The 27751-nt window shown below is 42.5% G+C and overlaps 1 protein-coding gene across 1 annotated transcript in view; it reads right to left on the minus strand.

The window, feature by feature from the left end:
- Window positions 1-4346: 4346 nt before the first annotated feature.
- Window positions 4347-27751, minus strand: part of LOC124545746 (alpha-tocopherol transfer protein-like) — a 50068-nt gene continuing 26663 nt past the window's right edge. Inside the window, exons 4-7 of the mRNA XM_047124688.1 lie at window positions 18277-18568; window positions 16438-16548; window positions 7869-7971; window positions 4347-4655 (exon numbers count right to left, since the gene is read on the minus strand). Of these exons, the coding sequence (XP_046980644.1) occupies window positions 4504-4655; window positions 7869-7971; window positions 16438-16548; window positions 18277-18568 (658 nt within the window). The 3' untranslated portion in view covers window positions 4347-4503. The remainder of the gene's footprint in view (window positions 4656-7868; window positions 7972-16437; window positions 16549-18276; window positions 18569-27751) is intronic.

Genomic DNA, 27751 nt, shown 5'->3' on the forward strand with positions numbered 1-27751 from the left:
AATAGGTCGAAGACGTCTAGCATTATCGGAGTGCGGGAAACATCACACGTTGCATAATTACTTGAAGCACAAACGCATTAAGGCCGAAATTAATCGGTATTTTTTTTAAAGGAAGCCTCCACGGTAGCTTACTGTTCTTGGCTTGGGAACAGATCTCGTATAACGGACGTATGGAAGAAAGTAATAGCTTTTAGCTGTCGACAACTACGTTCAGCTGTAATAACAGACAATATTTCGTGTTGGAAACCTTTGTAGGTAAAACAGCGCCACGAAGTGTGCCGGGTGAACCAGAAATGCATGCAGATTCCAAAAAACGTTCTTGTGTTGACTGCGTACACTATTCAGTGGAAGCCCCAACTGCCTTATTGCAAATATGGAATCAGCTACGTTGCCAGGATGAGCTGATTACAGACGGAAAAACACATCTTATTCCTATACTGAAGCCCAATGAAGATCCTTCAATTGCCGAATCTTTTAGACCAATAGCACTATCATTTTGTGAACGGAAAACTCTGGAAAGATTAGTAAAAAAGTTCCAGTTGGTGGCTGGAGTCAAGAACGCTCTACCAGTCTGAGTTTGGTTGCAGGAAAGGCAAAGCGACAGTAGATAACTTAACCCTGTTGTCTACTGGCATACTTAAAGCTTTTGAAGAAAGATTGTTTGCTGCATTCTTGGATACTTATCAAGCATATGACTGAGTGCAGATAAATAAATTATCCCCAAAACGGGAGCCGTCAGATGTGGCCGAGCGGTTCTAGGCACTTCAGTCCGGAACCGCGCTGCTGCTACCGTCGCAGGTTCAAATCCTACCTCGGCCATGGATGTGTATGATGTCCTCAGGTTAGTTAGGCTTAAGTAATCTATGGGACTGATGACCTCAGGTGTTAAGTCACATAGTGCTTACAGCCATTTTGAACCCAAAACGGGATAGGGAAATGCCAGCAAAGTTCATAAAAGGAATTTGCAGTCAGATTCAAAGACAAAAATAGTTGCCTTGACATTATTTAATATTGCTCTATCACAGGGTTCAGTTCCTAATTGCTATAATTTATACACTACATCTCGAAACTTATTCTTCCGCCCACGAAAATACTATAATATGCGGACGGCATCTGTATATATTCCTGAAGGGAGAACTTGCATCACATGGTAGTGGAAGTAGATAAGGCAATTACGTGCACAAGTGACTGGCTCTCTCCCGATGGATTAGAAACGACTGAAAAACCCGTAGCAATAATCTTCCCGAGGTAGCATATCAATTATGTTTCAGTCAACATGATCTCAGATTCACAACCTATCCCAATAAAATCGCATACTAAATTCCCTGGATTGAGTGGGTACACTTTGCTCTATTGGTTTCCCCGACGGTCAGAGCTGATAGTTGGCTTTCAACTACGAAAATGAGCACTTAAATGTCAATAGTTTCTGTGATGACTACTACTGTATTCAGTGCACATTCTGCTCGCCTTCACAACTACTGGATACATTTATGTTGACACGAGTAGTTACGAATTTTACATTGTCCTTTTAACAGATGTTTATTGTACGTCAGTAAGCCACCATAAACATTCTGCATCTTTGTTCTGTCTTTTTGCAGACAACACTTTAGAATGTTATTGGACACGTATTCGGGAGGACGATGGTTCAGATCCGCGACCAACTCTCAATATTTAGCTTTATCGTGGTTCCCCTAAATCACTACATGCAAATGTCGGGATGGTTCCTTTAAAAGGGTGCGACGTATTTCCTTTGACTTATAGCGAGCGTGCGATCGAACTGTAATTACATGGTTGTCGACAGGGCGTTAAACCCATATCTTCCTTCCTTCCTGCCTCCCTCGAGAATGGCCTGTGAGGCCAACATAGGCCAGTTGTGCGTAACTGAATAAAGCAAGTATCTGTAACCGACAGGTGAAGTACAGCTTTCACCATGTGTTTCTACACAAGAATGCTGAGAGTTAGATCGGTAGATCGAGTAACTAATGATGACGTACTAAATAAATTGGAGAATAAAAAAAATTTGTGGCAATGTTTGCTTAAAAGAAGTGAGTGGTGTTGATAGGATACATTCTGAGGCATCATATAGTTAGCAAAAAAGAAAAAAAATGGTTCAAATGGCTCTGAGCACTATGGGACTTAACTTCTAAGGTCACCAGTCCCCTAGAACTTAGAACTACTTAAACCTAACTAACCTAAGGACATCACACACATCCACGCCCAAGGCAGGATTCGAACCTGCGACCGTAGCGGTCGCGCGGGTCCAGACTGTAGCGCCTAGAACCGCTCGGCCACCACGGCCGGTATATAGTTAGCTGTTTGGTAATGGAAAATAGTATGGGGGGTAAAATTGTGGACGGAGGTCATACTCGAATACACTAAGAAGTTCAAGTGGATATAGATTGCAGCTGTTATGCAAATATCAAGAGTCTTGCGCAGGGTAGGCTATCGTGTACAGCTGCATCAAACCGGTCTTCGGAGAGAAGACCATCACAGCCGCAAGCGCGGCAGCGGCAACAACATCAACAAGCGTCGATATGTGTCTTCAATTGTTCTTTGCTTACGTGTGCATGTCTGTAAACGGTATTTACAGTACCATAGGGCCACTGGGGAACGTGGGTATTCCTAGCTGATGACCCCTCATAGTTTCCTACGGATAATCAAACGATGAATTCCTTATACGTTGAAGAAAGCGTGTGTATCCTGATATATGGACGACCAACAAGGCCAACTTCTTGTTGAACTTGCGTAACGTCTGTTGTTGATCACCCTGAAGGTGACGCACCTGCGATCCTGTAACGGCGGGAAGCGGCCATTACGTGAGCAAGCAGATCCCGGGCAGAAAGTTTTTTAACCCGGAGCTAATTGCAGCCCGCAGCGCTGGGCTCGGTGAAGGTGAACTGTTCGCCGTCGGGAAAACCGCATCGCGGCAAGCAGAGCATTGGCACTGCCCGCTGTTCAAAAACCCGTACTCCACACCGTGTGCGTTCAGTCTTGTTTGTGGTTCTCTGGCGATACACACGTTCTTTTCCTGTAGTAGTCTACGCTATGCCTGTGGATATTTGTGAACACAGTCCACTGAAGGATTCTGTCCCACTCCGCTGGAGCACAGATGCACCGCCCGTGATTGAAACAGAGAACACGGGTCACACACATGTTTAATAAAAAGAAAAAGTTCTATAACTGATCCACAGAGCTATCGCCGTATGTGATTCACATCTATTTCTAGCAGACTTGTGGAACATATTCTGAGATGAAAAATTACATCAGACTTGGAATAATATCACTTTTTGGAAATCAATAGGAATTCCGAAAACATCGATCACGCAAAAGTTAATTCGCCCTCTTCGCACGTGATATCCTCTGTGTCACAGATGGAAAAACAAGTCTTAATCGGCATTAAGACTAGACGTTTAATCCAACACCGCGTCAACACCTTTAAAAAAATACGTTCTCGTGGAATATTACCTAGCTTTTCAGGCTGGATAGAAAATCTCCTGACACGCACAGGACGCAGCAAATAATGTAGCATGGAAACGACCGATTTGGCGCAGTCGTGATATAACAGACTCGCATTCCACACAGCGGTGGACCTGGTCACTATCTAGCTGTCTAGATGTAGATTTTCCATGGCTTCCCTAAATCGCTTCATTAGAGTTCTACGATGGTTCCTTTGGGAAGCTCACGGCCTATTCCTTACTTCGTTCTCTCTAAATCTGAACTTCGGCTCCCGCCTATAATGGATGGCCTCCGCATTATAGTGTCAGCTTGTGGATACATTGATTATTCAGGTTTACACGCCAGTTTAAAACGCAAACTAAAAGGAAGGGGACAAAATATATCAGCAGATTGGTTGGAGGGGGGGGGGGGGGGAGGGGTGGTGTACGAGGTTGAGAAAGACTGCGTTCCTCAGGATGCGGCTTCTCAACTCACCGATGGGAGAATAGAGTAGTATACAGGGAAAGGAAGAAGAAACACCCCGCGTATACAGAGTGAACCCGAAGTCCGGCGCCGTCAAACACATCGCAGTAGTCTTGAATCTGTAGATTTGCGCATCACTCTACGTTTTGCTATTGTACAGTTTGGTGATCACATGTTATAACACTTAGAATGAACTTTTGTGAAGGTATTTTCACGAAACAAAAGTGACTGGTGTAACAAACCTAATAAATCACAGTTATTACGATGCACATGAAACCGCTGGTCCCTTATTTTGTCGGGGATTTCCGGTTCATACTGCACAGATGCTTAGTCAATAGGGCGCTACCAAATACAAGCGATTCCCTAATGAACATACGAAAACACACCTATATGATAACGCACAACAGGTAAAGGAATGAGAATAGCAATGAGTTTAGGAAAGCTTATATTTTCAAGAGGATTTATGTTACTGTTTTGTAAGACATACATTGGCAGGAACCCGCAAATATACCACATGCTGTTCCTTATGCAATAGCAGAGCGTATACGGTTGGACATTGATACAGGAAGCGCCCATCTTGTTCCGTCAGTCTACGGCGAGCTGCCGGAAGGATCCCTCGACACCGAACAGGTCGGTCTGCGTCTTGGGCTTTCCGGGCCGCTTCGACTCGTCAACTCCGTACTTGTCGTCCTCCTTGAAGAAGGCAGCGTTTCTCTCGATGCGGCTTCTCCACTCACCTGCAAAGAGGAGCAGCTTTTGGCATCATTGTGTTCATTTAGGACGAGGAATTAATGTTAGCTTACAAAATTTTTAAGTTCTTTTATTTATACCGGGTGATCAAAAAGCCAGTACAAATTTGAAAACTGAATAAATCACGGAATAATGTAGATAGAGAGGTACAAATTGACACACATGCTTGGAAAGACATGGGGTTTTATTAGAACAAAAAAAAAAAAAACAAAGTTCAAAAAATGTCCGACAGATGGCGCTTCATCTGATCAGAATAGCAATAATTAGCATAACAAAGTAAGACAAAGCAAAGATGATGTTCTTTACAAGAAATGCTCAATATGTCCACCATCATTCCTCAACAATAGCTGTAGTCGAGGAATAATGTTGTGAACAGAACTGTAAAGCATGTTCGGAGTTATGGTGAGGCATTGGCGTCGATGTTGTCTTTCAGCATCCCTAGGGATATCGATCGATCACGATACACTTGCGACTTCAGGTAACCCCAAAGCCAATAATCGCACGGACTGAGGTCTTGGGACCTCGGAGGCCAAGCATGACGAAAGTGGCAGCTGAGCACACGATCATCACTAAGTGATCTTTCAAGCGTCTAGCAATACTTTTTTTTTGGTTCTAATAAAACCCCATGTCATTCAAAGCATGTGTGTCAATTTCTACCTCTCTATCTACATTATTCCATGGTTTATTTTTTCAAATCTATACCGACTTTTTGATCACCCGGTATATTATTTGCATTCTCCACCCACAAATAGGTGAAAGCGATTGCTAGGATGCCTTTGTAATTAGGCTAAGTTTCTTTTCACAGTCACTACGTGGTCGTTATATAAGGCTCAATAGATTCCTTAATTTATAGTGTTTCTACATATTTCGTAAGTATCGTTTTACGGCATAGTTGACATCTTGAAGCGCCGGCCAGTTCAGATTTTTCAACTTAGTAACTCTTTCATATGGGTCAAACAAACGTGCGAACTAAATAAGAAACAGTGCAGCAATCAGCCGCAAATAATGTTTATTACAGATCCATATTTCGGCCACTGTTTGGTCATCTTCAGTGTAGAAATGTAAGTCAAAACATTAAAACCACATAACTGCATATAGCACATAGCCCCAACTGGACTATTCATGTCAAATGTCTCTGTTGTTCCACTGTGGACGTGGTAGAGCGGCTGGTTAAATATTTGACAAAGAAATTCGACAAACAGCCGCGCTGATTGAGAAGTTATTTTATTTTCGCTACCAGTTTCAGCAATTCATTATGCTATCTTCAGGCCCCATATGCAATCAAGCCTCCGAAGGAAGCACCTGAAAATTCACGACATCCAGGAAAATATGCTTCCAGTACGTCAAAATCAATTATTTTTTTGAGAGTTGCATATAGGGACTGAAGATGGCTTAGTGAACTGCCGAAACTGGTACCGAAAATAAAATAAAGTAACTTCTCAATTTGTACGACTGTTTGGCGAATTTCTTGGATAAAAAAATTAATCTAAAGGTTGAGAGTCTAAACTCACCCAACCTCTGACATAAATACTCCAACAAACAGTGAACATGGCCACACAGAGACCGTAATTTGGATATGCAATAAACATTATTTCCGACTGATTGCTACACCATTTACTCCTTAAAATTAATACAGTCGCTGCGCACAGCTGTGACCCAATGTAATCAAACCTGATAAAACGTGTGAATATTCGCGTTGACCATCTTTCTGTCGGTTCAGTATTGGATACTGGTCACACACACTTGAGCAATATTCAAGAATGGGTCTCAGGATTGTTTAGTAAGCAATCTCTTTTGTAGACTCCACCTGCTTTACCTACTTCACAGTTTCATTTAATATCTCTACGAATTTTTTCTCCCAAGTACTGGTGTCAATGAGTTGTACCAATAGTGACTAGTTGATACTGAAATCTTAGGATACTGTAACTCTTCCATTTTTATAGGTGTAAAATATTACATTTCTGAATGTTTCAAGTAAGTTGCTGCTCTCTGCATCGCTTTGAAACATCATCGAGAACTGTCCGAATATTTGTGAAGGCTTCTCCTGGCAGTAATTCATTGAAGATAATTGCATCATTTGCAAAGTTTGCTATCGCTATTAATATTATGTCTGCAAGTTCATTAATGTACAACATGAACAACAAGTTTCTCAACATACTTTTCTGGAGCACGCCTGAAATTACTTCTGCTTTATGTCTGTCTACCCAGGATAACATTTTGCGCCCTCCTTACGAAAAAGTGCTCAATTAAGTAACAAATTTTGTCTGATTCCCAGTATGACCGAACTTTAGTTAATATTATCTATTTGTGAGTCAAACATTTTTCGGAAGTCAAGAAATACTGCATGTACCTGACTGCCTTGATCAATAATGTTAGACATGTCATCCGGGAAAAGCGTAAGTTGAATTTCAAGTGACTTGTGTACCGTAATCCACACTGGTTAACACGGAGGAGGTCCTTCCGATCAAAAAACATTATGTTTGAGCTCATAATACGTCTAAGATTCTACAACAGATTGATGTAAAATATATTGGAAAATAATTTTAGAATTATGACAGTTATTTCTACTACGTTTCTTGTAGAAACGTCCCCCCTTCCAACTACTGGGCAACCGTTTTCGATCGAGGGATCTACGGTAGACTATAGTTAAAAGTGAGGCTAATTCAGAAGCGTATTCTGCATAGAATCTGATAGGGATTCCATCGGTACCTGAAGCATTGCTCAGTTTTAACGATTTCAGATGTTTCTCAATGCCACTGACACTAATATCTGAATATGGATTTTCCTTTGTAAAGGTACATTTGAAAACCAAGTGACAACAGTGGATGTCTCGACGTTAACTTTCATGCTACTGAACACCTTTCCAGTGGGCACAATTTGTGTGTGTATGTGTACTACCTCGAATGAAACTATCGTTTCGTTCTGTAAGTGAGTGAAGCTTGAAAGATATGTAGTCCTGTAAACTTTCCAACAGAGTCGCAGCCATTAACTGGTTCCAGAATGATATGAATAATTACACTCTTCCCGTCTTCCTATCATGATTTCGGAGTGTCAAAGAAAAGAACAATAAATAAAATGTCAGAGTTGGTATGCAGGGAGTGTTGCACGTAAGTTTGTTTGGGTAATAAAAATAAAGCAGAGTCTTCTTCAAATGACTGCAGCAGAGGAAATGTTTATCATATAGAAAGCCACCTACTTACTTTGTATCTTGTCGATCGGTCCGGCGTCTCCTCCATATTCCTCCGGCAGTATTTCCTTCGGCACATGTTTGTGAAGAGACTCCAGATTAGCGTGGACAAAGATCTACAAAAGCCAACCAAGAAAAAGTCAATTAAGATATCTGTCTGATTCATTGTGTTGCGTAAACTGCAGTTAATCACAACTGCAAATGTAGTACATCTGTCAGATAGTAAATTAGATTTCCACGCGCGGCAAAACAAAGCCAAAGACAAGACTGAGAAGTTACTCAGTCACCGTACCACTGCAAAGAGAATCTACAAACAAGAGAAATGAAATTTGTGAAGACAGACGCTATGTAGTAAAAACAGCCTAGAAAAATAACTCAGTGCCGTTTGACTTCTAATACTTCATCATCGTCTATTACAAAAAATACATACAAAAATTAAATAACATAATTGATATTCTGACGTGCATTTATGTTGATTTCATGCACTTTGCAAGGTTGTTATTGTTCACTTTTACAAAATTTTTAATGGAAGGCTAATTAAAGTAGATTGCTCACTCTAGCTGAAACTTGCCAGTCAGGTTTATTACTTTCACTACTAAATTATTTCGCTTGTTGTTAACTCCCATTATACTGCGAATATACTTTCTGTACTGAGCTATCAATTTCCGCAAGCATAACTTTCTTTGACATGTTCAGTAAGTTTGTCGGAAAGCACTGTCTCATTTTTCGGTTCCACAAACCAATCAGAAATGAGCGCGTCTCGTTGCGAGCGCAGGTAAATGTGTTTGAAAGGTAAAAAGTGAGTTGGGGATCTAGTCAGGTGTGGTGGCATTTGGCTATAGCGTATGGTAAGATGCGGTATGGTTGTGAAGAATTTGAGCACATTCGCAGAGTCTGTTATTCACTCTCAAATCACGTTCAGATAGGTGCCTACTTTCCTAGTTCGTATTGCTAGGTTTGAAGTGCAGATTTTCACGCCAAGACGTTCGAGTCAAAGACTTTGAAACGCCCTGTATATACACCGAAATAGATTGATAAATGGTTCAAATGGCTCTGAGCACTATGGGACTTAACATCTGAGGTCATCAGTCCCCTAGACTTAGAATACTTAAACCTAACTAACCTGTCACACCGACCGGCGAAAAGGATTGAGTGAAGATCATAGGGAAGGGATGTGGTGAGTTTAAATGCCCTACTATTCGCATGAATTCATAGAAAACTGATTCTGCACTGTAGATCGAAGACCACCCTTTTCACAAAGACACAAAAGAGAGCTACTCTTTTTAAATTGTTTCGGCGAACGACATCACATTATTAAGGTACTATGGAGAACAGAATTCACCGTATTCCTTTGCATGCTTTTCCGAACAGAACGTAAGTTAGGAATTGACGTAGTTGCAGTTCATCATGCTATGAAACTGTGTCTACGTGGCTTTGGGGGAGCCAGCCACACGAAACTCTTCCATCTGGTTAGCAAGATGAATGACACATGCGATATACCCTCAGACTTCAAGAAGTATGTAATAATTTCAATTCCAAAAAACACAGGTGCTGACAGGTGTGAATATTATCGAACCATAAGTTTAATAAGTCGTGGTTGCAAACTACTAACACGAATTCCTTACAGAAGAAAGGAAAAACTGGTAGAAGCCGACCTTGATGAAAACCAGTTTGATTCCGGGGAAATATAGGAACACGTGAGTATGCTGACTCCACGACTTATTTTAAAAGATAGGTAAAGGAAAGGCAAACTTACGTTTGCAGCATTTGTAGACGTTGAGAAAGCTTTTGACATTGCTGGCTGGAATACTCTCTTTCAAATTATGAAGATAGCGGAGGTAACATACAGGGAGCGAAAGACTATTTACGACTTGTACAGAAACCAGAAAGCAGTTATAAAAGTAGAGGGGCACAAAACGGAAGCTGTGGTTGAGAAGGGAGTGTGACAGGGTTATAGCATATGTTCGATGTTATTCAATCTGTACATGCAGCAAGCAGTACAGCGAATTAAAGAAAGATTTGGGCTAGGAATTAAAGTTTAGGGAGAAAAAGTAAAAACTTTGAGGTTTTTCGACGACATTGTAATTCTGTCGGAGACTCAAAGTACTTAGAGGAACAGTTGAACGGAATGGACAGTGTCTTCAAAGGAGGATGTAAGATGAACATGAACGAAAGCAAAACAAGGATAACGGAATTAAGTCGAATTGAATCAAATGATACTGAGAAAATTAGGTTAAGAAACGGAGACTCTGCGAGTGGTAGATGAGTTTTGCTATCTGGGCGGCAAAATAACTGATGATGGATGAAGTAGAGACTAGCAATGGCAAGGAAAGCGTTTCTGAAGAAGGGACATTTGTTACCATCGATATAGTTTTAAGTATTAGGAAGTCTTTTCTGAAGATATTTGTCTGGATTGCAGCCATGTATGGCAGTCAAACATGGGCGATAAACAGTTTAGACAAGACGGGTATACAAGCTCTCGAAATGTGGTGCTACAGGAGAATGTTGAAGGTTAGATGGGTAGATCACGTAACTAATGAGGGAGTACTGAATAAGAATGGGGAGAAAAGAAATTTATGGCCTGACCAGAAGAAGGGATCGATTGGTGGGACACATTCTGAGACAGTAAGAGTCACCAGTTTAGTATCGGAGGGAAGTGTGGGGGGTAAAAATCGTAGAGGGAGAAGCGATGAATACAGAAAACAGATTCAGAAGGATATAAGTTGCAGTAATTATTTGGAGATGAAGAGGCTTCTAGGGGACAGTAGCATGGAGAGCCGCATCAAACCATTTTTCGGACTGAAGACCACAGCAGCAGCAAGAACAACAACATCAACGTCTATATGTTTGAGGTATGTTAACACACTAGGCAAAACACGACCATTGTATACAGAGAAACTATAAGCATCGTTGCTTACATGTTTCTCATATAAATTCAGATGCTCGTTACGGATAGGCAGATTCTTGCAAATCAATTAACTGCTTGCTATGCTCATTATACTGGGCTACAATTACTGAATTATATGAAAGAAACGTAAATTATTTATAAACTATGGCGTGCACACACTTTATTGATCATGTAAACGTCACTACAGATATTAGGATTTGGGTTATAACCTGTTCGATGTGCCTGCCATCATTGGAGATGATGTGACACAGACGAATAGAGAAAGTCTGCATGACGCTCTGAAGTGTTGGAACATCGGTGCTGTCGATTACTTCCTGAACGGCTCTGTACAGTTCAGCAATTGTTTTGGGGTTGTTGCTTTACACAATGTCTGTAATATACTCACACAAAAAGGGATCGCATGTGTTCGGATCAGGAGAATATGTCGGCCAATCGGGGCCCATGACAGTGGCCTCTGAGTACCACAGAACAATAATGCGATCCCCAAAGTGCTCCTCCAGGACATGAAACGCTCACCTGCTTCGGTGGGGTCGAGCTCCAGCTTGCATGAAACGTATCTTGTCCAAATCAGGGTTACGATGAATAATGGGAATGAACTCATCTTCCAAAACCTTCTTGTACCGTTCGGTAGTCACCGTGCCATAAAAGAATATCACACCGACTATTCCGTGACTGGACATTGCACAACACATACGCTTTGAGGGTGAAGAGACTTTTCTATTGAAAAAGGTGGATTCTCAGTCCCCCAAATGCGCCAATTTTGCTGATTGACGATCCCATCCAAATGAAAGTGGACTTCGTTGCGAAGTCAAACCATGCATGCGCATACTAATTACCATCGTGCCCCACGTTCAAGCGTGAAATTTGAACGTCCTAACGTGAACCATTCAGAATTTATGACGATTTTATTTCATACAGTTCAATAATTGTCTCCCTTAAGTACGTTGCGTGAAGTAATTCTCTGTTCTAGGTAATGCTTTCTTAATATTGCAGTCAGGTCACGTTATTACATAAATTCGCAGCCTATTTCTGACTTAAATTTGCATGTAATACGATTTCAAAATTAGTCAGGGAGCTTTGGCAATGAGTAGCACTAATGATTTCTATTCTAGAAGCTCTAAGCATAACTGTGCGAAGCACCAAATTCCTGAAAAACCTTGGACTGTGGACAGCCAAAGGAACGATCCTTATTTCAGAAATGATCTCTGAGCCTGTGGTAGGGAGTCAGGTACAATTTTATTTCGTGCCACACTTTACTACAGATATATGTGATAAGCATAAAGTAAGTGGAGCGACTTCATATATTTATTTTCCTTCTTTGTCTAGCACATGTTAATACGCCATTATCATTGTGTAAATGATATGTGGGGGACCAAACTAATTAGCTAAGTAACTAAAAAAGGCTCTTTTTGTCACACTCTCTTAGTAGACACTGTGAGGGTAACCATTTTCCTTAAATTTTATTGCGCAAATTCTTTTTCATTTATTTCAACACAACTTGAATAATATTGTAAATAATTCATTTCTTATTTGGTATATGTAGAGCCATGTCACTAAGAGTTGTCACCTTGTTTAATCTAAACCTATCACTAAGGAAGCTATCGCAGTGATACTCCGGATTCGCACAGCTCAAATCTTCCTCCAGCCATTTAGCTTTTTCGTGGTTTACCTAAATCGCTTAAGAAAAATAGCTGGATCGGTCCCTTAAAATGGCCATGACAATTTTCCCTCCCCATCCTTTCCTAAGGTAAGCCAATGCTCAGTATCTAAGGATCTGAAACCTTATGGCAGGTCAAATCTATAGTTCGGACCACCATTCGAACCCAGAACCTATCCTATCAACCAGGAGTGCTAGTCCCCCTAGGCATGCGTGTGAGCTGTGACGTTTGGAAAGCAGGAGAGGGATACTGGAAGACGTAAAGGTGTGAGGGCGGGTTGTGAGCTCTGCCTTGATATCTCATTCGCGTTCCAGTCACTGTCCAGCGCACAGCTGTAACTTGACTAGAAGTTTCAGAACAGCTCACACTTAAGTGGATACTGAAAGATCCATTTTGGATCGCATAACTTCATTGGCGGAGGAACATTAAAGCTTAAATTGCTTAGTTCCAATGTCTGCCATTATTCTCGCGAAATCAAAATACAGGACAGGGCTACCACGTCTCCCTTCGAGAAGATTATTCCACTGTTTTTCGCTTTCAGCCATAGAACTTCCTGTAGAGTCTTGAATTTTTTACAGTCCTTTATCTCATCCGTATACTGAAATACACTGATTGAAAAATGTCGCAATACCAAGAAGGAGTTTTACGACATAAATAAACGTCGGTAGGCGTGTTTCTTTAACCGAAATATAGTATCTATTCAAATTTCCCGCCAGTCACCTAATAGTGGCGATAATAGCACCGCTGTGAGAATGAAAATCATGTTTGCTTTAAATACACACTATAACGGTCGTGAGCCTTGGTTACCTTTGACACTGGACATGGTGAAGTTATGTTCGCCAAGAATGCCTTTAAGATGACAAAGAGCCGGCCGGGGTGACCGAGAGGTTCTAGGCGCTACAGTCTGGAACCGCGCAACCGCTACGGTCGCAGGTTCTAATCTTGCCTCGGGCATGGATGTGTGTGATGTCCTTAGGTTAGTTAGGTGTAAGTAGTTCTAAGTTCTAGGGGACTGATGACCTCAGAAGTTAAGTCCCATAGTGCTCCGAGCCATTTGAACCATTTTGATGACAAAGACGCCATTATCAACACCTCACCGAGTTTTATCGAAGTTGTGTAATATGGCTACTAGAAGCTGGATGTTCCTTCTACGACGTTACAGAAAGACTTGGCATGAATGTTGCCACTGTACATGATTGCTGGCGGCCGTGGTCACGGGAATGCGCTGTCGCAAGAAGACCGGGATCCGGACGGCCACGTGGCACTACCGAGAGGAAAGACGATAATCTTCGGCGTATGAATCTGGTGCATTGTACTGCGTCTGAGCGGCATTTGGCACCTCGATGATACAAGGAACTGTTACAAATCGATTACTTCAAGAACACCTCCAAGCCAGACGCCCAGTAGCGCACATTCAACTGCTCCAAAATCACAATCATTTGCAACCTCAGTCGTGTCAAGCGAGAGCTCATTGGAGGACAAGGTGGAGGTCCGATTTGTTTCCTGGCGAAGCTAGTTCTACCTCGGTGGCCCCCAATAGCCGTGCGTTGGTTAGGAGGACAGATGAGGGCCTGTAAAAGACCTGTCTACGTGCTAGACACACCGGACCTGCACCAGAAGATGTGGTCTAGGATGCGATTTCGTATAACAGCGCCGGTCGGGGTGGCCGAGCGGTTGTAGGCGCTACAATCTGGAACCGTGCTACAGCTACGGTCGCAGGTTCGAATCCTGCCTCGGGCATGGATGTGTGTGATGTCCTTAGGTTAGTTAGGTTTAAGTAGTTCTAAGTTCTAGGGGACTGACGACCACAGAAGTAAAGTCCCATAGTGCTAAGAGCCATTTGAACCATTTCTCGTATGACAGCAAGAGCACTATTGTGGTTATCCCACGTACGCTGACTGCAAATGTGTACGTCAGCCTGGTGATTCGACAAATAGTGCTGCCGTTCAAGAACAGCATTCCAATGTGGTTTTCCAACAGGTTAACGCTCCCCCACATACGGCTGTTGTAACCCAACATGCTCTACAGAGTGTCGACATGTTGCCTTGGCCGCCTCGATCACCAGATCTGTCACCAGTCGATCACATGTGGGACATCATCAGACGATAGCTCCAGCGGCATTCACAAATAGTGTTAACAGTCCCTGTATTCACCGACCAAGTGTAACAGCCATGGAGCTCCATCCCACAAAGCAACACCCGGCATCTGTACAACACAATACATTAACGTCTGCCTGCTTGCACTGAACATTCTGTCGATTTCACCGGTTATTAACGCACCAGCATGCCACACTTGTAGTGGCTTATCTAACGCTTGCATTGATGCGTGATTTTGCAACGTTAATCAGTTAAAACCAATGTACTCCTGAAATTTTACTGCTTTACATTAATAATTTTTTGGCGTTGCTATATTTTCCGACAGCGAACTTCCTCTGATACACTATCTATGTCGTTTCTTTGGCCTTAATTTTTTTAATTGACTTCAATTTTTCCTCCAGTCGCGTATCACAATCAGCCTTGCTTAACCGACCGGTCGCTCACTGCCTCTTATAATAACGAATGCAGGTAAATAATTTTTAATTTGATGTTTCTAAATCATAAAATTTTCCCCATTTGATTTTAATGATGTTCACTGTGTCCGCAATTACGATGTCGACTTTGGAGGCTTTGCACACGAAAATGATCCCTAAGCCAAAACTGATATAGTGGACATCATAATCAAAATTATAATCAATGAGCGATAATATCATTTAGAAATTTTTAATTTGTTGATGCTTAATCCTCTTCTTGATTATTTTGATTTTAACTATATTTCATCATTAGCAGCTGATCTACAATGTCTGTAATTGCATTAAAGTTTGTTTCACATTCAGCATCTGAATCCAAACCATTAGGCTACCGAGGCGAAATAGTCCATAGATTTTCGGACTTTCCAGGGTTCACTGCTTGTGTGATTTTAGGACTCTGGTGAAATGTTTCCAAGTTAACCCTCTTTTCCCATACTCCGACAAAATATCTTCTTTTCATTTTTCACTATTGTATTCAGCCTCAATCACTATGAGATTTTCATTTCGTCCTGACCAATCAACTAAAATGTTTGTTCTGCTAAATGTTTCGAAGCGTCCTCTCTGTTGCAGCAGGGCGTAAATTTGTGAACCGTACGTTCTTGTCCAACGGATAAGATCTGAGTAACAGCCTAAATTTGGTATCCAGAGCGTACGCAACACTGACCAACAGAGTGCACGCTTTTATTAAGCTTCTCAAAAAATTTAAACTGTGCAAGATCTGGGCTCGAGATTCAATTGAGGATACAGCTGATGTATGTAATGAAGACGAAGCTTTTACAACCGCACAAACTTTACTGCAGGATAAAAGATTCATCGTGGATATTAAGTAGAATTCTATACACCTTCCTTTGACTATCTGTGAAAAATCTTTGTGTTTATGAATATTCCAGTAACTGTAACTCCAATATCTGATATTTTAGTCTGAATTAAAGTCTTTCACCTACTTTTGATTACAGTAGGTTTACTACCTACAACTGCTCCCGATTTTAGTTGTTTTCTTTTTCCCTAAAGATAATTCAGCATTTTTACGACAATAAATATTTATCATATACTGTAGTCTATATTTTCAGAGTTCACTTGAGAACTAATTTTCCTCCATTGTACTTTACAGCTAACATAGTCATGAAATGACATAAAAAATAAAACGAAATGAAGTTCCTCTGTAACTAACCACTAGAGAACGAAGGTCTCTTATACTGAACTATTCAAAAAATTGTCCCCGAAAAATATCCTTTCGGTGGCGTTCGGGCGTGCCCTGCATGTTATTAATGTACGAAGGAAGGTCGATATATTAAAATACAACTACATGTCTGTTTTTATCAGGCTGTACATAGAGTTCTGGCCTGTTACTTCTGAAATGGAAGCTGAGGAGCAAAACATGTGTGTTTGTGTTTTTCATGTACTATTGTTGTCATTGAGGAGTAAATGGAATGACTTCCTATATACATACCCTTTTACGTATCTTCTCCTTGAAAAATTGTTCAAATAATGAGAAGAGTTTCTCGAAGCCCGATGGAACATTGATCATGTGGAGTCCTTTGGCTCTCAGCGGGTAACCATCCTGTAAAGAAAACAACAAAAAAGAAAAGAATATAAAGAGTCTGAAGTACCACTCCAGTCTAATTTGTTGTACTGCGGAGTGGGTAAGGTAAAACTGGCCCATAAAATATTTCATGCACCTTAAGAAAGGCAACCTAATTTACATCATCTGCCCCAGGTGTGGATGATGTAAGTTGGGTTGCCTGTCTTTAGGTCTATGAAAATGTTTTGGGCTCGGTTTATTTTGTCCACCCTTCGTTAGGTGAAGACTGAAACTGAGCTTCAAATTGGCATACTTCGTGCTTTAAATTGATTAATCTCTTACACTGTAGGTACCATAACCTCTAGAGGCTTGAAATTGCACTTGTTCTTGAAACCAAGAGATAAGCTTAAAGGTAAGTGCAGCTTGCGGAAAGACATTACCCATGCAATTCGGGAGATTGCAAGAGGCGACAAGTGCGAGAATTATCGCACAATCAGCTTAACAACTCATGCGTCATCCAAGTTGATGACAAAATCAATGCATAGAAAAATAGAAAAGAAAGTTGAGAATCAGTTAGATGACCATCAGTCTACGTTTAGGCAAGGTACAGGCGCCAAAGAGGCTGTTCTGACATTGTGGTTGATAGTGGAAGCAAGACTGAAGAAAAATCAAGAAACGATAAGGCAGGAAGATCAGGAACGAAGTGCTGGATTAAAAGTGACGTAAGACAGGGATGTAGTTTTCGCTCCTACTATTCTGTCTATACGTCGAAGAGGCAATCACGCAAATAAAAGAAAGGTTAAGAGTGGGATTAAAACTCAGGGTGAAGGGATATCGGCGATAAGTAAATAAGAATTACAGGCTCTGTTCAATGGAGTGATAAGTCTAATGAGAACAGAGTAGTAATGGAGAGTAAATCGAAGAAAGACGAAAGTAATGAGATTTACATAAATGAGAATAGCGTAAATGAGAATAACGAGAAACTTAACATCAGAATTGGTGATGACGAACTACATGAAGTTCAGGAGTTCTGCTACTAGGCAGCAAAATAACACGTGACGTAATGAGTAAGAGGACATAAAAAGCAGGCTATCACCGGCAAAAGGGTATTCTAAGCCAATAGAAATGCACTGAACGTAGGCCTTAATTTGACGAAGAAATTCCTGAGAAAATTGGAGTACAACATTGGCCGGTAGTGAAACATGGACTGGGAGAAAACAGGAACAGAAGATAATCGAAACATTTTAAATGTGCTGCTACAGAAGAAGGTTGAAAGTTTGGTGGACTCATGAGGTAAGGAATGATGAAGTGGTTCTGCGCAGAATCGGAAAGGAACATATGGAGAACACTGGCAAAAAGAGGGGCAGGGTGACAAGCCATCTGTTGAGACATCAGGAAATAACTTCCATGGTACTGGAGGGAGCATTAGGGGGTAAAAACTGTAGAGATAGACAGAGAATGGAATGCGTTCGGCAAATGAAAAACGTAGTCAGAAGACTGAAAAAAAACACCACAGGGCCTCGTGCTGTTCCATATAGTAGTTCTACGTGCTGTATTATGTGTTCTTCCTACTATAAAGGATACACACAAGATGCAAAATTTCGCCTTTTACTATTATTGCTAGTGTTACAGTGTGACAGACCAGCAGCGTAAATCCCGAAGAAGCCAGGCACCTAATAACAGACTGTATGAGAGGCAACAAGCTTACAATCAACTTGTTTGGTATTTTCGTATTATGTCCTAGATTGGCAAAAGTGTGAAAAGTACCTGGAAGCAGGTGGTGATACGCTTCATCTGCCAAGGTGTCCAGGAGGCGAAATGGGCCATGGTCGTTCCTTGAAAATCCTGAATGGTGACCTCCCCGCATATGACGGTCGCGTCGTCCTCGTGCAGCGTCGCATCGGCGTTCATGAAGTTCACCCTGCTGACGTCCTCCGCTGACAGTGATCCAGGGGCCAGGAGGCCGGGCCGCCAGATGATGACGCGGCGGCCCTCTGGCGATCTCCGAGGCAGCTCCACTACTACCCTGCCAATGGGAACGCACCACACTAGAGCGAGACTCAAGAGTGATAAGAACTTGCACAGAAATAGGATGTCCTATAGTAATCAAAGCTAATCTAAACAACCAATGGGATCTACGTTGCGACTACCTGTACCACTATCTAAACTCACTGGACAAAATGTTAATTTCCGCGTTATAAGAGTATACTGGTCACTTTGGAGCGCTGTCAATGGTGCTGGACTGGTACCATACTCTCACGTGACACACCATCGCTGACGTAGGCCTTGACAGTGAAGCGGTGTAAGTGGTTTGTATATCTGGATACGACGCAGTAAAGTGGGCTGACGTAGAGACGTGACAGAATGGTAGAAAGGAGCTTTCGTATTTGGACGTGCCCACGACTACACCGTGAATGAAGTGACCGTCTTGACGATCTGTTAACATGGGCCAATATCGTTGACATCCATATGTTGTATTGTCTTAGAACGTATTCTGAGCTCAAGCTCAATGGGGTATCAGGAAAGGAACGCCCTCCACCATGCGAAGTAGCATGGATTTCGGAAATAATGAACGTGTGAAAACCTACTCGCACTATTCTCACATGACATCCTGAAAGCCAATGTTCAAGCCAGTCAGGTAAACGCAGTATCTCTGGATATCAACCAAAAAAAAAAAAAAAAAAAAAAAAAAAAAAAAAAAAAAAAAAAAAAAAAAAAACCTGCGCTTGTTATCAAAAGTAAGGTCATCTACATCTACATCTACATGACATGGATACTTCGAAAATCACATTTAAGTGCCTGGCAGAAGGTTCATCGAACCACCTTCACATTTCTCCATTATTCCAACCTCGTATAGAGCGCGGAAAAAACGAACACCTATATCTTTCAGGGCGAGCTCTGAATCCCTTGTTTTGTTATTACGATGGTTTCTCCATATTTAACTCGGCGTCAACAAAGTATTTTCGCATTCGGAGGAGAAAGTTGGTGATCGAAACTTCGTGAGAAAATTGCGCCGCAACCAAAAACACCTTTGTTTTAATGTTGTCCACTCCAAATCCTACATCATTTCAGTGACAGTCTCTCCCCTATTTCGCGATAATACAAAACATGCTGCCCTTCTTTGAACTTTTTCGATGTACTCAGTCAATATTATCTAGTAAGGATCCCACACAACGCAGCAGTATTCGAAAAGAGGACGGACAAGCTCGGGCAGTCTCCTTAGTAGGTCTCTTACATTTAAGTGTCCTGCCAATAAAACGCAGTCTTTGGATAGCCTTCCCCACAACATTTTCTATGTGTTAATTCCAATTTAAGTTGTTCGTAATTCTAATTCCTAGGTATTTAGCCGAATTTCCGCCCTTTAGATTTGACTGATTTATCGTGTAACCGAAGTTTAGCGGTTTTCTTTTAGCACTCACCTGGATGACCTCACACTTTTGGTTATTTAGGGTCAATTGCCAATTTTCGTATCATACAAATATTTTTTTCTAAATCGTTTTGCAATTTGCTTTGATCTTCTGATGACTCTAATAGGCGATAAACAACAGCGTCATCTGCAAACAACCTAAGACGGCTACTCAGATTGTCTTCCAAATCGTTTACATAGATAAGAAACAGCAGAGGGCCTATAACACTATCTTGGGGACCGCCAGAAATTACTTCTGTTTTGAAACTTCCTGGCAGATTAAAACTGTGTGCCCGACCGAGACTCGAACTCGGGACCTTTGCCTTTCGCGGGCAAGTGCTCTACCAACTGAGCTACCGAAGCACGACTCACGCCCGGCACTCACAGCTTTACTTCTGCCAGTACCTCGTCTCCTACCTTCCAAACTTTACAGAAGCTCTCCTGCGAACCTTGCAGAACTAGCACTCCTGAAAGAAAGGATATTGCGGAGACATGGCTTAGCCACAGCCTGGGGGATGTTTCCAGAATGAGATTTTCACTCTGCAGCGGAGTGTGCGCTGATATGAAACTTCCTGGCAGATTAAAACTGTGTGCCCGACCGAGACTCGAACTCGGGACCTTTGCCTTTCGCGGGCAAGTGCTCTACCAGGAGTGCTAGTTCTGCAAGGTTCGCAGGAGAGCTTCTGTAAAGTTTGGAAGGTAGGAGACGAGGTACTGGCAGAAGTAAAGCTGTGAGTGCCGGGCGTGAGTCGTGCTTCGGTAGCTCAGTTGGTAGAGCACTTGCCCGCGAAAGGCAAAGGTCCCGAGTTCGACTCTCGGTCGGGCACACAGTTTTAATCTGCCAGGAAGTTTCATATCAGCGCACACTCCGCTGCAGAGTGAAAATCTCATTCTGGAAACATCCCCCAAGCTGTGGCTAAGCCATGTCTCCGCAATATCCTTTCTTTCAGGAGTGCTAGTTCTGCAAGGTTCGCAGGAGAGCTTCTGTAAAGTTTGGAAGGTAGGAGACGAGGTACTGGCAGAAGTAAAGCTGTGAGTGCCGGGCGTGAGTCGTGATTCGGTAGCTCAGTTGGTAGAGCACTTGCCCGCGAAAGGCAAAGGTCCCGAGTTCGAGTCTCGGTCGGGCACACAGTTTTAATCTGCCAGGAAGTTTCATATCAGCGCACACTCCGCTGCAGAGTGAAAATCTCATTTTGGATACTTCTGTTTTACTCGATGACCTTCCGTCAATTACGAATAATACGAATTGTGACCACTCTGACAGGAAATCCCGAATCGAGTCACATAACTGAGACGAGATTCCATAAGCACGCAGTTTCCCTACAAGCTGCTTGTGTGGTACAGTGTCAAAAGCCTTCGGGAAATCCAGAAATACGAAATCAATTTTAAATCCCTTATCAATAACACTCAACATTTCATGCGAGTAAAGAGCTAGTTGTTTTTCACAAGAACGAGGTTTTCTAAATCGGTGTGTCAATAGACCTTTTGCTTAGATGTTCGAACACAATATATCTTCCAAAATCCTGCTGCATATCGACGATATTGGCCTGTAATTTAGTGGATTAGTCCTACTACCTTTCTTGAATATTCGTCTGACCTGTGTAACACCCCTGCCTTTGGGTACGGATCTTCCGTCGAGCGAACTGTTGTACATTCTGTCAGCATACTCTGAAAGGAGCCTCACTGGCATACAATCTGGACCGGAAGACTTGCTTTTGTTAAGTGATTTGAGTTGTTTCACTACTCCAAGGATATCTGCTTCTACGTTACTCATGTTGGCAGCTCTTGATTCGAATTCTGGAAAATTTACTTCGTCTTCTTTGATGAAGGAATTTCGTAAGCCTGTGTATAGTAACTCAGCTTTTTCCGGAGTGGGAAGGAGCGCCTGGTCCCCAGCACGAATCTGCCTGGCGGACTTGTGTCGATGTCTGGTGAGTCGGCCAGTCTGTGGAAGGTTTTTAGGCGGTTTTCCATCTACCTTGGCGAATGCGGGCTGGTTCCCCTGATTCCGGCTCAGCTACACTATATTGACGATTGTTGTGAAAAGAAGTTCTCCACGTACGCGTACACCACCATTACTCTACCACGCAGACATAGGGGTTGCACTCGTCTGGTGAGAGACGTTCCCTAGGTGGGGGGAAGTCCACCGGGGTCCAGACCGCACAATAACCCTGAAAGAGTGGTTCGGTGTGGGGCAGCGGAGGGGTGAAGTGGACTGCGGTAGCAGTCGTGGGGTTGTGGACCACTGCGGCTAAGGCAGGGACGGAGCCTCTCCATTGGTTCTAGGTCCCCGGTCAACATACAATACAATACAACTCTGCTTTGACAGCACTGTCTTCCATAGTATCTCCATTGCCATCGCACAGAGAAGGCATTGCGCATTGATTCTGTCTTGCCGCTAGCATACTTCACATACGAAAAGAATGTCTTTGGATTTTCAGCCAGGTTTCGAGGCAAAGATTCGTTTTGGAAACAATTGTAAGCACCTCGTACTGAAGTCCGCTTTAAATTTTGAGTTTCTGCAAAAGATTGCCAATGTTGAAGATTTTGCGTCCGTTTAAATTTGGCGTGTTTTCTTCGTCGTTTCTGCGACAGTGTTCTGACCCGTTTTGTGTACCAAAGAGGATCAGCTCCGTCGTTTGTTAATTCATTTGGTATAAATCAATTGCTGCCGATACTATTTCTTTGAATTCAAGCCACATCTGGTCTACACTTACGTGGTTAATCTGGAAGGAGAGGTTGCCTGTCAGGAAGGCGTCAAGTGAACTTTTATCTGCTTTTTTGAATAGGTATACTTTTTGTGGTGTCACCGCCAGACACCACACTTGCTAGGTGGTAGCTTTAAATCGGCCGCGGTCCATTAGTACATGTCGGACCCGCGTGTCGCCACTTTCAGTGATAGCAGACCGAGCGCCACCAAACGGCAGGTCTAGAGAGACTGACTAGCACTCGCCCCAGTTGTACGGACGACTTAGCTAGCGATGCAACACTGACGAAGCCTCGCTCATTTGCAGAGAAGATAGAATAGCCTTCAGCTAAGTCAATGGCTACGACCTAGCAAGGCGCCATTAGTAACATTGCATGTATCTACAGAGTCTCACTTGTATCGTCAAGAACGCTGTATACAAATGATGGATTAAAGTTAAGTATTCCAGCAGCTACGTACTTTTCTTTATAGCATTCATTACGTATCCTGTTTCAGACTTATCTCTAGCCTGCGTGGGTTAACGCGTGCATATCGGCTTCCTCAAACCGCACTGTGTCGGCACTTCTGTCGACACATCATTTTTCGTTTATTTTTTGAGGATTTGGGAATTAAAATATTCAGTTCGCTACGACAACACTGTGTTCACTAATCCCTGTATCCGTTTTCATGCTCGTTTTTAGCTCAGGATTATTTTTTGCTAAGAGGTAAAGCGTGTTTTCACAACCGTTTACTATTCGCGTGGTCTCACGAACTAACTGCTCGAAATAATTTTCAGAGAATGTGTTTAGCACAATTTCGGATGATGTTTTATGGGTACCTCTGGAATTAAACATGTATTTTCGCCAACATATCGAGGGTAAATTAAAGTCACCACCAACTATAATCGTATGAGTCGGGTACGTGTTTGAAATCAAACTCAAGTTTTCTTTGAAGCTTTCAGCAATTGTATCATGTGAATTGGGAGATCGGAAGAAGGATCTAATTATTATTCTATTCCAGTTGCCAGTCAAGTGGGATACCAGACGAAACATGTAACTGGCCTGAAAATTTATTGGTAGGTAAGAGCAGTATGTTATCTTGGATGGAGAGTCGTCGATAAATGTAGAAGTAACTTCTGGTGTATCCCAAGGAAGTGTTTTGGGTTTCTTTCTGTTGCTGTTGTATGTTAATGATCTTGCGAGCAACGTTAATAGCAGTGTCAGACTTTTTCTAGCTGAACAGTTATCTACAACGACGTATTGTCTGAATGACACTGTACAAACATTCAAGCAGACATTGATAAGATTTCAAAGTGGTGGAATGATTGGTATCTTGCTTTAAATGTTCAAAAATGTAAAATTGTGCACTTCAAAAGATGGAAAAACTTAGTATACTATGAATATAATGTCAGTGAGTCACAGTTATAATCTGTAAACTCATACAAATACCTGGGTGTAACACTTAGTAGGGACGTGAAATTTAACGATCACATAGGCTCAGTCGTGTGTAGAGCAGGTAGCAGTGTTCCGTTTATTGGCCGAAATGTAGGGAAATGCAACAGTCTACAAAGGAGACTGCCTAAGGTCACTCATGCGATTCGTCCTAGAATACTGCTCAGTTGTGTGGGTCCCGTACTAAACAGGCCTCGCAGGGGATATCGAACGTATACAGAGAAGGACAGCAGGAATGGTGACAGATTTGTTTGAGCCACTGGAAAGTGTCACCGAAATGTTCAAAGAACTGAACTGACAGACTCTTGGAGATAAATGGAAACTATTCCGAGAAATTCTAATACCAAAGTTTCAAGAATTGGCTTTGTATGATGACTCTAGGAATATACTACAACCTCCTGCATACCGCTCCCATAGATATCGAGAGGATACGATTAAAATAATTACTGCATGCGTACAGGAATTTAAACAATCGTTTTTTCCGCATTTCATACGTGAATGCAACGGGAGAAAGCCCTAATAAGGGGAACAGTGGGACGTACGCTTTGCCATGCACATCGCAGTGGTTTGCAGAGTGCAGATTTAGGTGTAGATGTTTGACGTAGACTAAAACGAATTTATCCTTCGCAGCCAAGTGATTCAGTGTAACAACAACGGTCATAAAAAATATCATAAGCGATACGGATCGAAGACAAGTATCATGCTTTCTCAGTAACTGTCGGCGAACGCAAATACATCTCAACCAGTCTTCGAGCGAACACTGCGAAGAGAACTGAATGCAACGGATATCTGACGTCAGGCACTTCCCAAGACGCCATTCGTCACAGCGGCATGTAGAGCTACATATCTTCAATGGGCCTAACAGCATACAAAATTGGACTGTAGCTGACTGAAAGAGTGTTGTGTGGTCCAACGAATCGAGATTTTGCATCTTGTCAGGTGATACAAGGCGTCGAGGTCACCGACGGTCCAATGAGATGTTCAAAACATAGTGTGTTTAGGGTGTAGTCCAGGGTGGAGTTGATTGTGTCAAGCGTTTTGGAGTGATTGTAGTACCATGACTTGGATCCACTCATCCAGATTACCGTGAAGTAAACGTGAACAAAGATGTGTATTCGTAACATTCTCGGTGACCAAGTTTTGTACTATCTTCCACATCTTCCTGATGAGTACGCTAGGGTCATTCTCGTCTTCCAAGATGCCAATAACTGCCTATCAAGGCTTTAGTAGCCGTTTTACGGGAAGAACGTGAGGTCTCGTTGATGGTTACTAATTTTTTCGTCCGAAGTTCCTGTGTTGTCAACAAGCATCCAGTCACAGTGCTGCGACCTGCATTGGCTTTTCTTCGCCTCTCAGGATAAGAATACTTTTACCAGTGCTTCGAATGCCTTTTGTATTACTTTTAATGAAGAGTGATGTGCGGACTATGTTACAACACTAAGTAACTACACAGGGTGAATATGAATAAAATCGACAAATTGCAGGGACGGATTCTTGACTTGAAATGGAGGAAAAAAGGTCTTATGAACATGTGCCCGGAAATGGATCGTTGCCACTGTAGATGGCACTGACGAATAATAATTGGTATGGCCACATAGCGTGTGTTCCTCGTGTATTGAAGTCTGTGTGATTGACGCAGTGTACTGTACGGAGTAGAATGGTCCGGTGTTCATGTTGGGGACAAGCTGAGATTGTGTTTGTGCACGGCCAAGCAGATGGAAACGGCCGAGGGGCAACACGGGTGTACCAAAACAACTACCGTCATAGACACCAACCACATCTCACAATAATGTCTTATCATGGATTCTTTCAGACAGACGAACGTGCAGGGAGGCGGCAGCCTGTGCATGCTTCAGGTTTGGATGACCGGATTTGCAGGGCATTGAGACGAAAATTAGTACAATGAAATGATAATTAAATGAAGACCCTAAGCTGTCGACAGGCGTTTATATATATCAACGGGGACAGTTGAAAATGTCGAATCCGGAGTCTCCTGCTTACATGGCGGACGCTCTATCCATCTGAGCCACCGAGGGCACAGAGAATAGTGCGACTGTAGGGATTTATCCCTTGCGCGCTCCCCGTGAGACCCACATTCCCAACTTAAAGTCCGCACACTACATTCGTAATGCCCCTGACCATTACACTCGTTACTCACGGCAGACAATCTTACCGAGTCCCGTAAGAGTTCGGGCAATGCATGTGCATCTGTACACAAGAAGGTCAATGGCCGGTTAGCCTTAACTATATCAAGATGGTATCTGTTCTTTCGGACATGTGCTGATGCACACGCATTCTCCGAACTCTTACGGGACTCGATAAGATTGTCTGCCGCGAGTACTGAGTGTAATGGACAGGGGCACTACGAATGTAGTATGTGGACATTAAGTTGGGAATGTGGGTCTCACAGGGAGCGTGCAAGGGATAAATCCCTGCAGTCGCACTATCCTCTGTGCCCTCGGTGGTTCAGATGGATAGAGCGTCTGTCATGTAAGCAGGATATCCTGGGTTCGAGTCCCGGTTGGGGCACACATTTCCCCCTTCGGACATGTCCGAAAGAACAGATACCATCTTCATATAACGTTAGTACAAACTCCAAGCAAGTGGGCCACAAACATGGTGTAACACAAAGTATATTTACGTGTATACTGCATGACAACCGCTACTATCTGCATCACCTGCAATCCCATGAAAGCCGCTCTGAACATCTTTTGTGACGTGGATGCGATGCAGCACTGTACTGTGTTTCGGGACGATTTGTTGTCGTTGCACGCACACCGTCCATTTCCCGACGCCCTTTCAGAGGACTTTTTTTCCTCCATTTTCAGTTAGGAACCCGTCCCTGCAGTTTCTAGGTTGTATCTGAAGGATACTTTACAGTGACCGCTACATGAAACAACTTATATTTTGATCTATATTTTAACTGTATTTCTCGTTCTGAGTATTTGACCATCTTCAGTCATTACTTACTGTAGATAACAGAACACCTAGTTACACTACCAGTCAAAAGTTTTCGATCACCTATCACGACTATGGATTTGTGGTTAAAATAGGGATATAGTTTTGCATGTTCTATCCCGACTCCATTCTGGTAATAAAACAAGTATAAAAACGTAAAGACTAAGTGCCTCTGTAAGATATTTGACTGGTTGTTCGTATAGAGGGGCGCCGATGATTATCCTCAACAACGCTGATGTGCCTTTACCTAAGCTGATTCCATTCGAATCAGCTTCATTCCTTCTGCTGTCTGTGTACTAACCAGTTTGCATGAGCTTGAAGTACCTGGTAGTTATAATTAAAGTTTCCCTGGTTAACACGAGCAACAAACGTGGCAGCATTAATGTCCAGAAAATGGGGTGCATGACTTCCATACGCCACCGTACTGTTCTAACTATGACCACCAGGTGCCGTGATCAGTCATCGTGGTTCATAGTCTCAGACACCTGATTAGTCGCAGTGCACTTGTTGACGTGTCAACATGAGCTTGGTCAAAAGGAGCAGGGTGTTATCGGTGAAGCTTTATTATCAATACAAAAGTAATGCTGCAGCTCAGCTTCGGGAATATCGCCGACTAAAAGGATTTTGGAAGGGTCCTCTTTCTCCATCTGCTGTGCGGAGCATCATGGAGGAGTTCGAATCAACTAGAGAACTGGGCGTCGCTCCCGGAAGAAGCCAACGAACGGTTGCACCACAGGTGGT

The sequence above is a fragment of the Schistocerca americana genome, chromosome 8 (assembly GCF_021461395.2).
Source record: "Schistocerca americana isolate TAMUIC-IGC-003095 chromosome 8, iqSchAmer2.1, whole genome shotgun sequence".
NCBI lineage: Eukaryota > Metazoa > Arthropoda > Insecta > Orthoptera > Acrididae > Schistocerca > Schistocerca americana.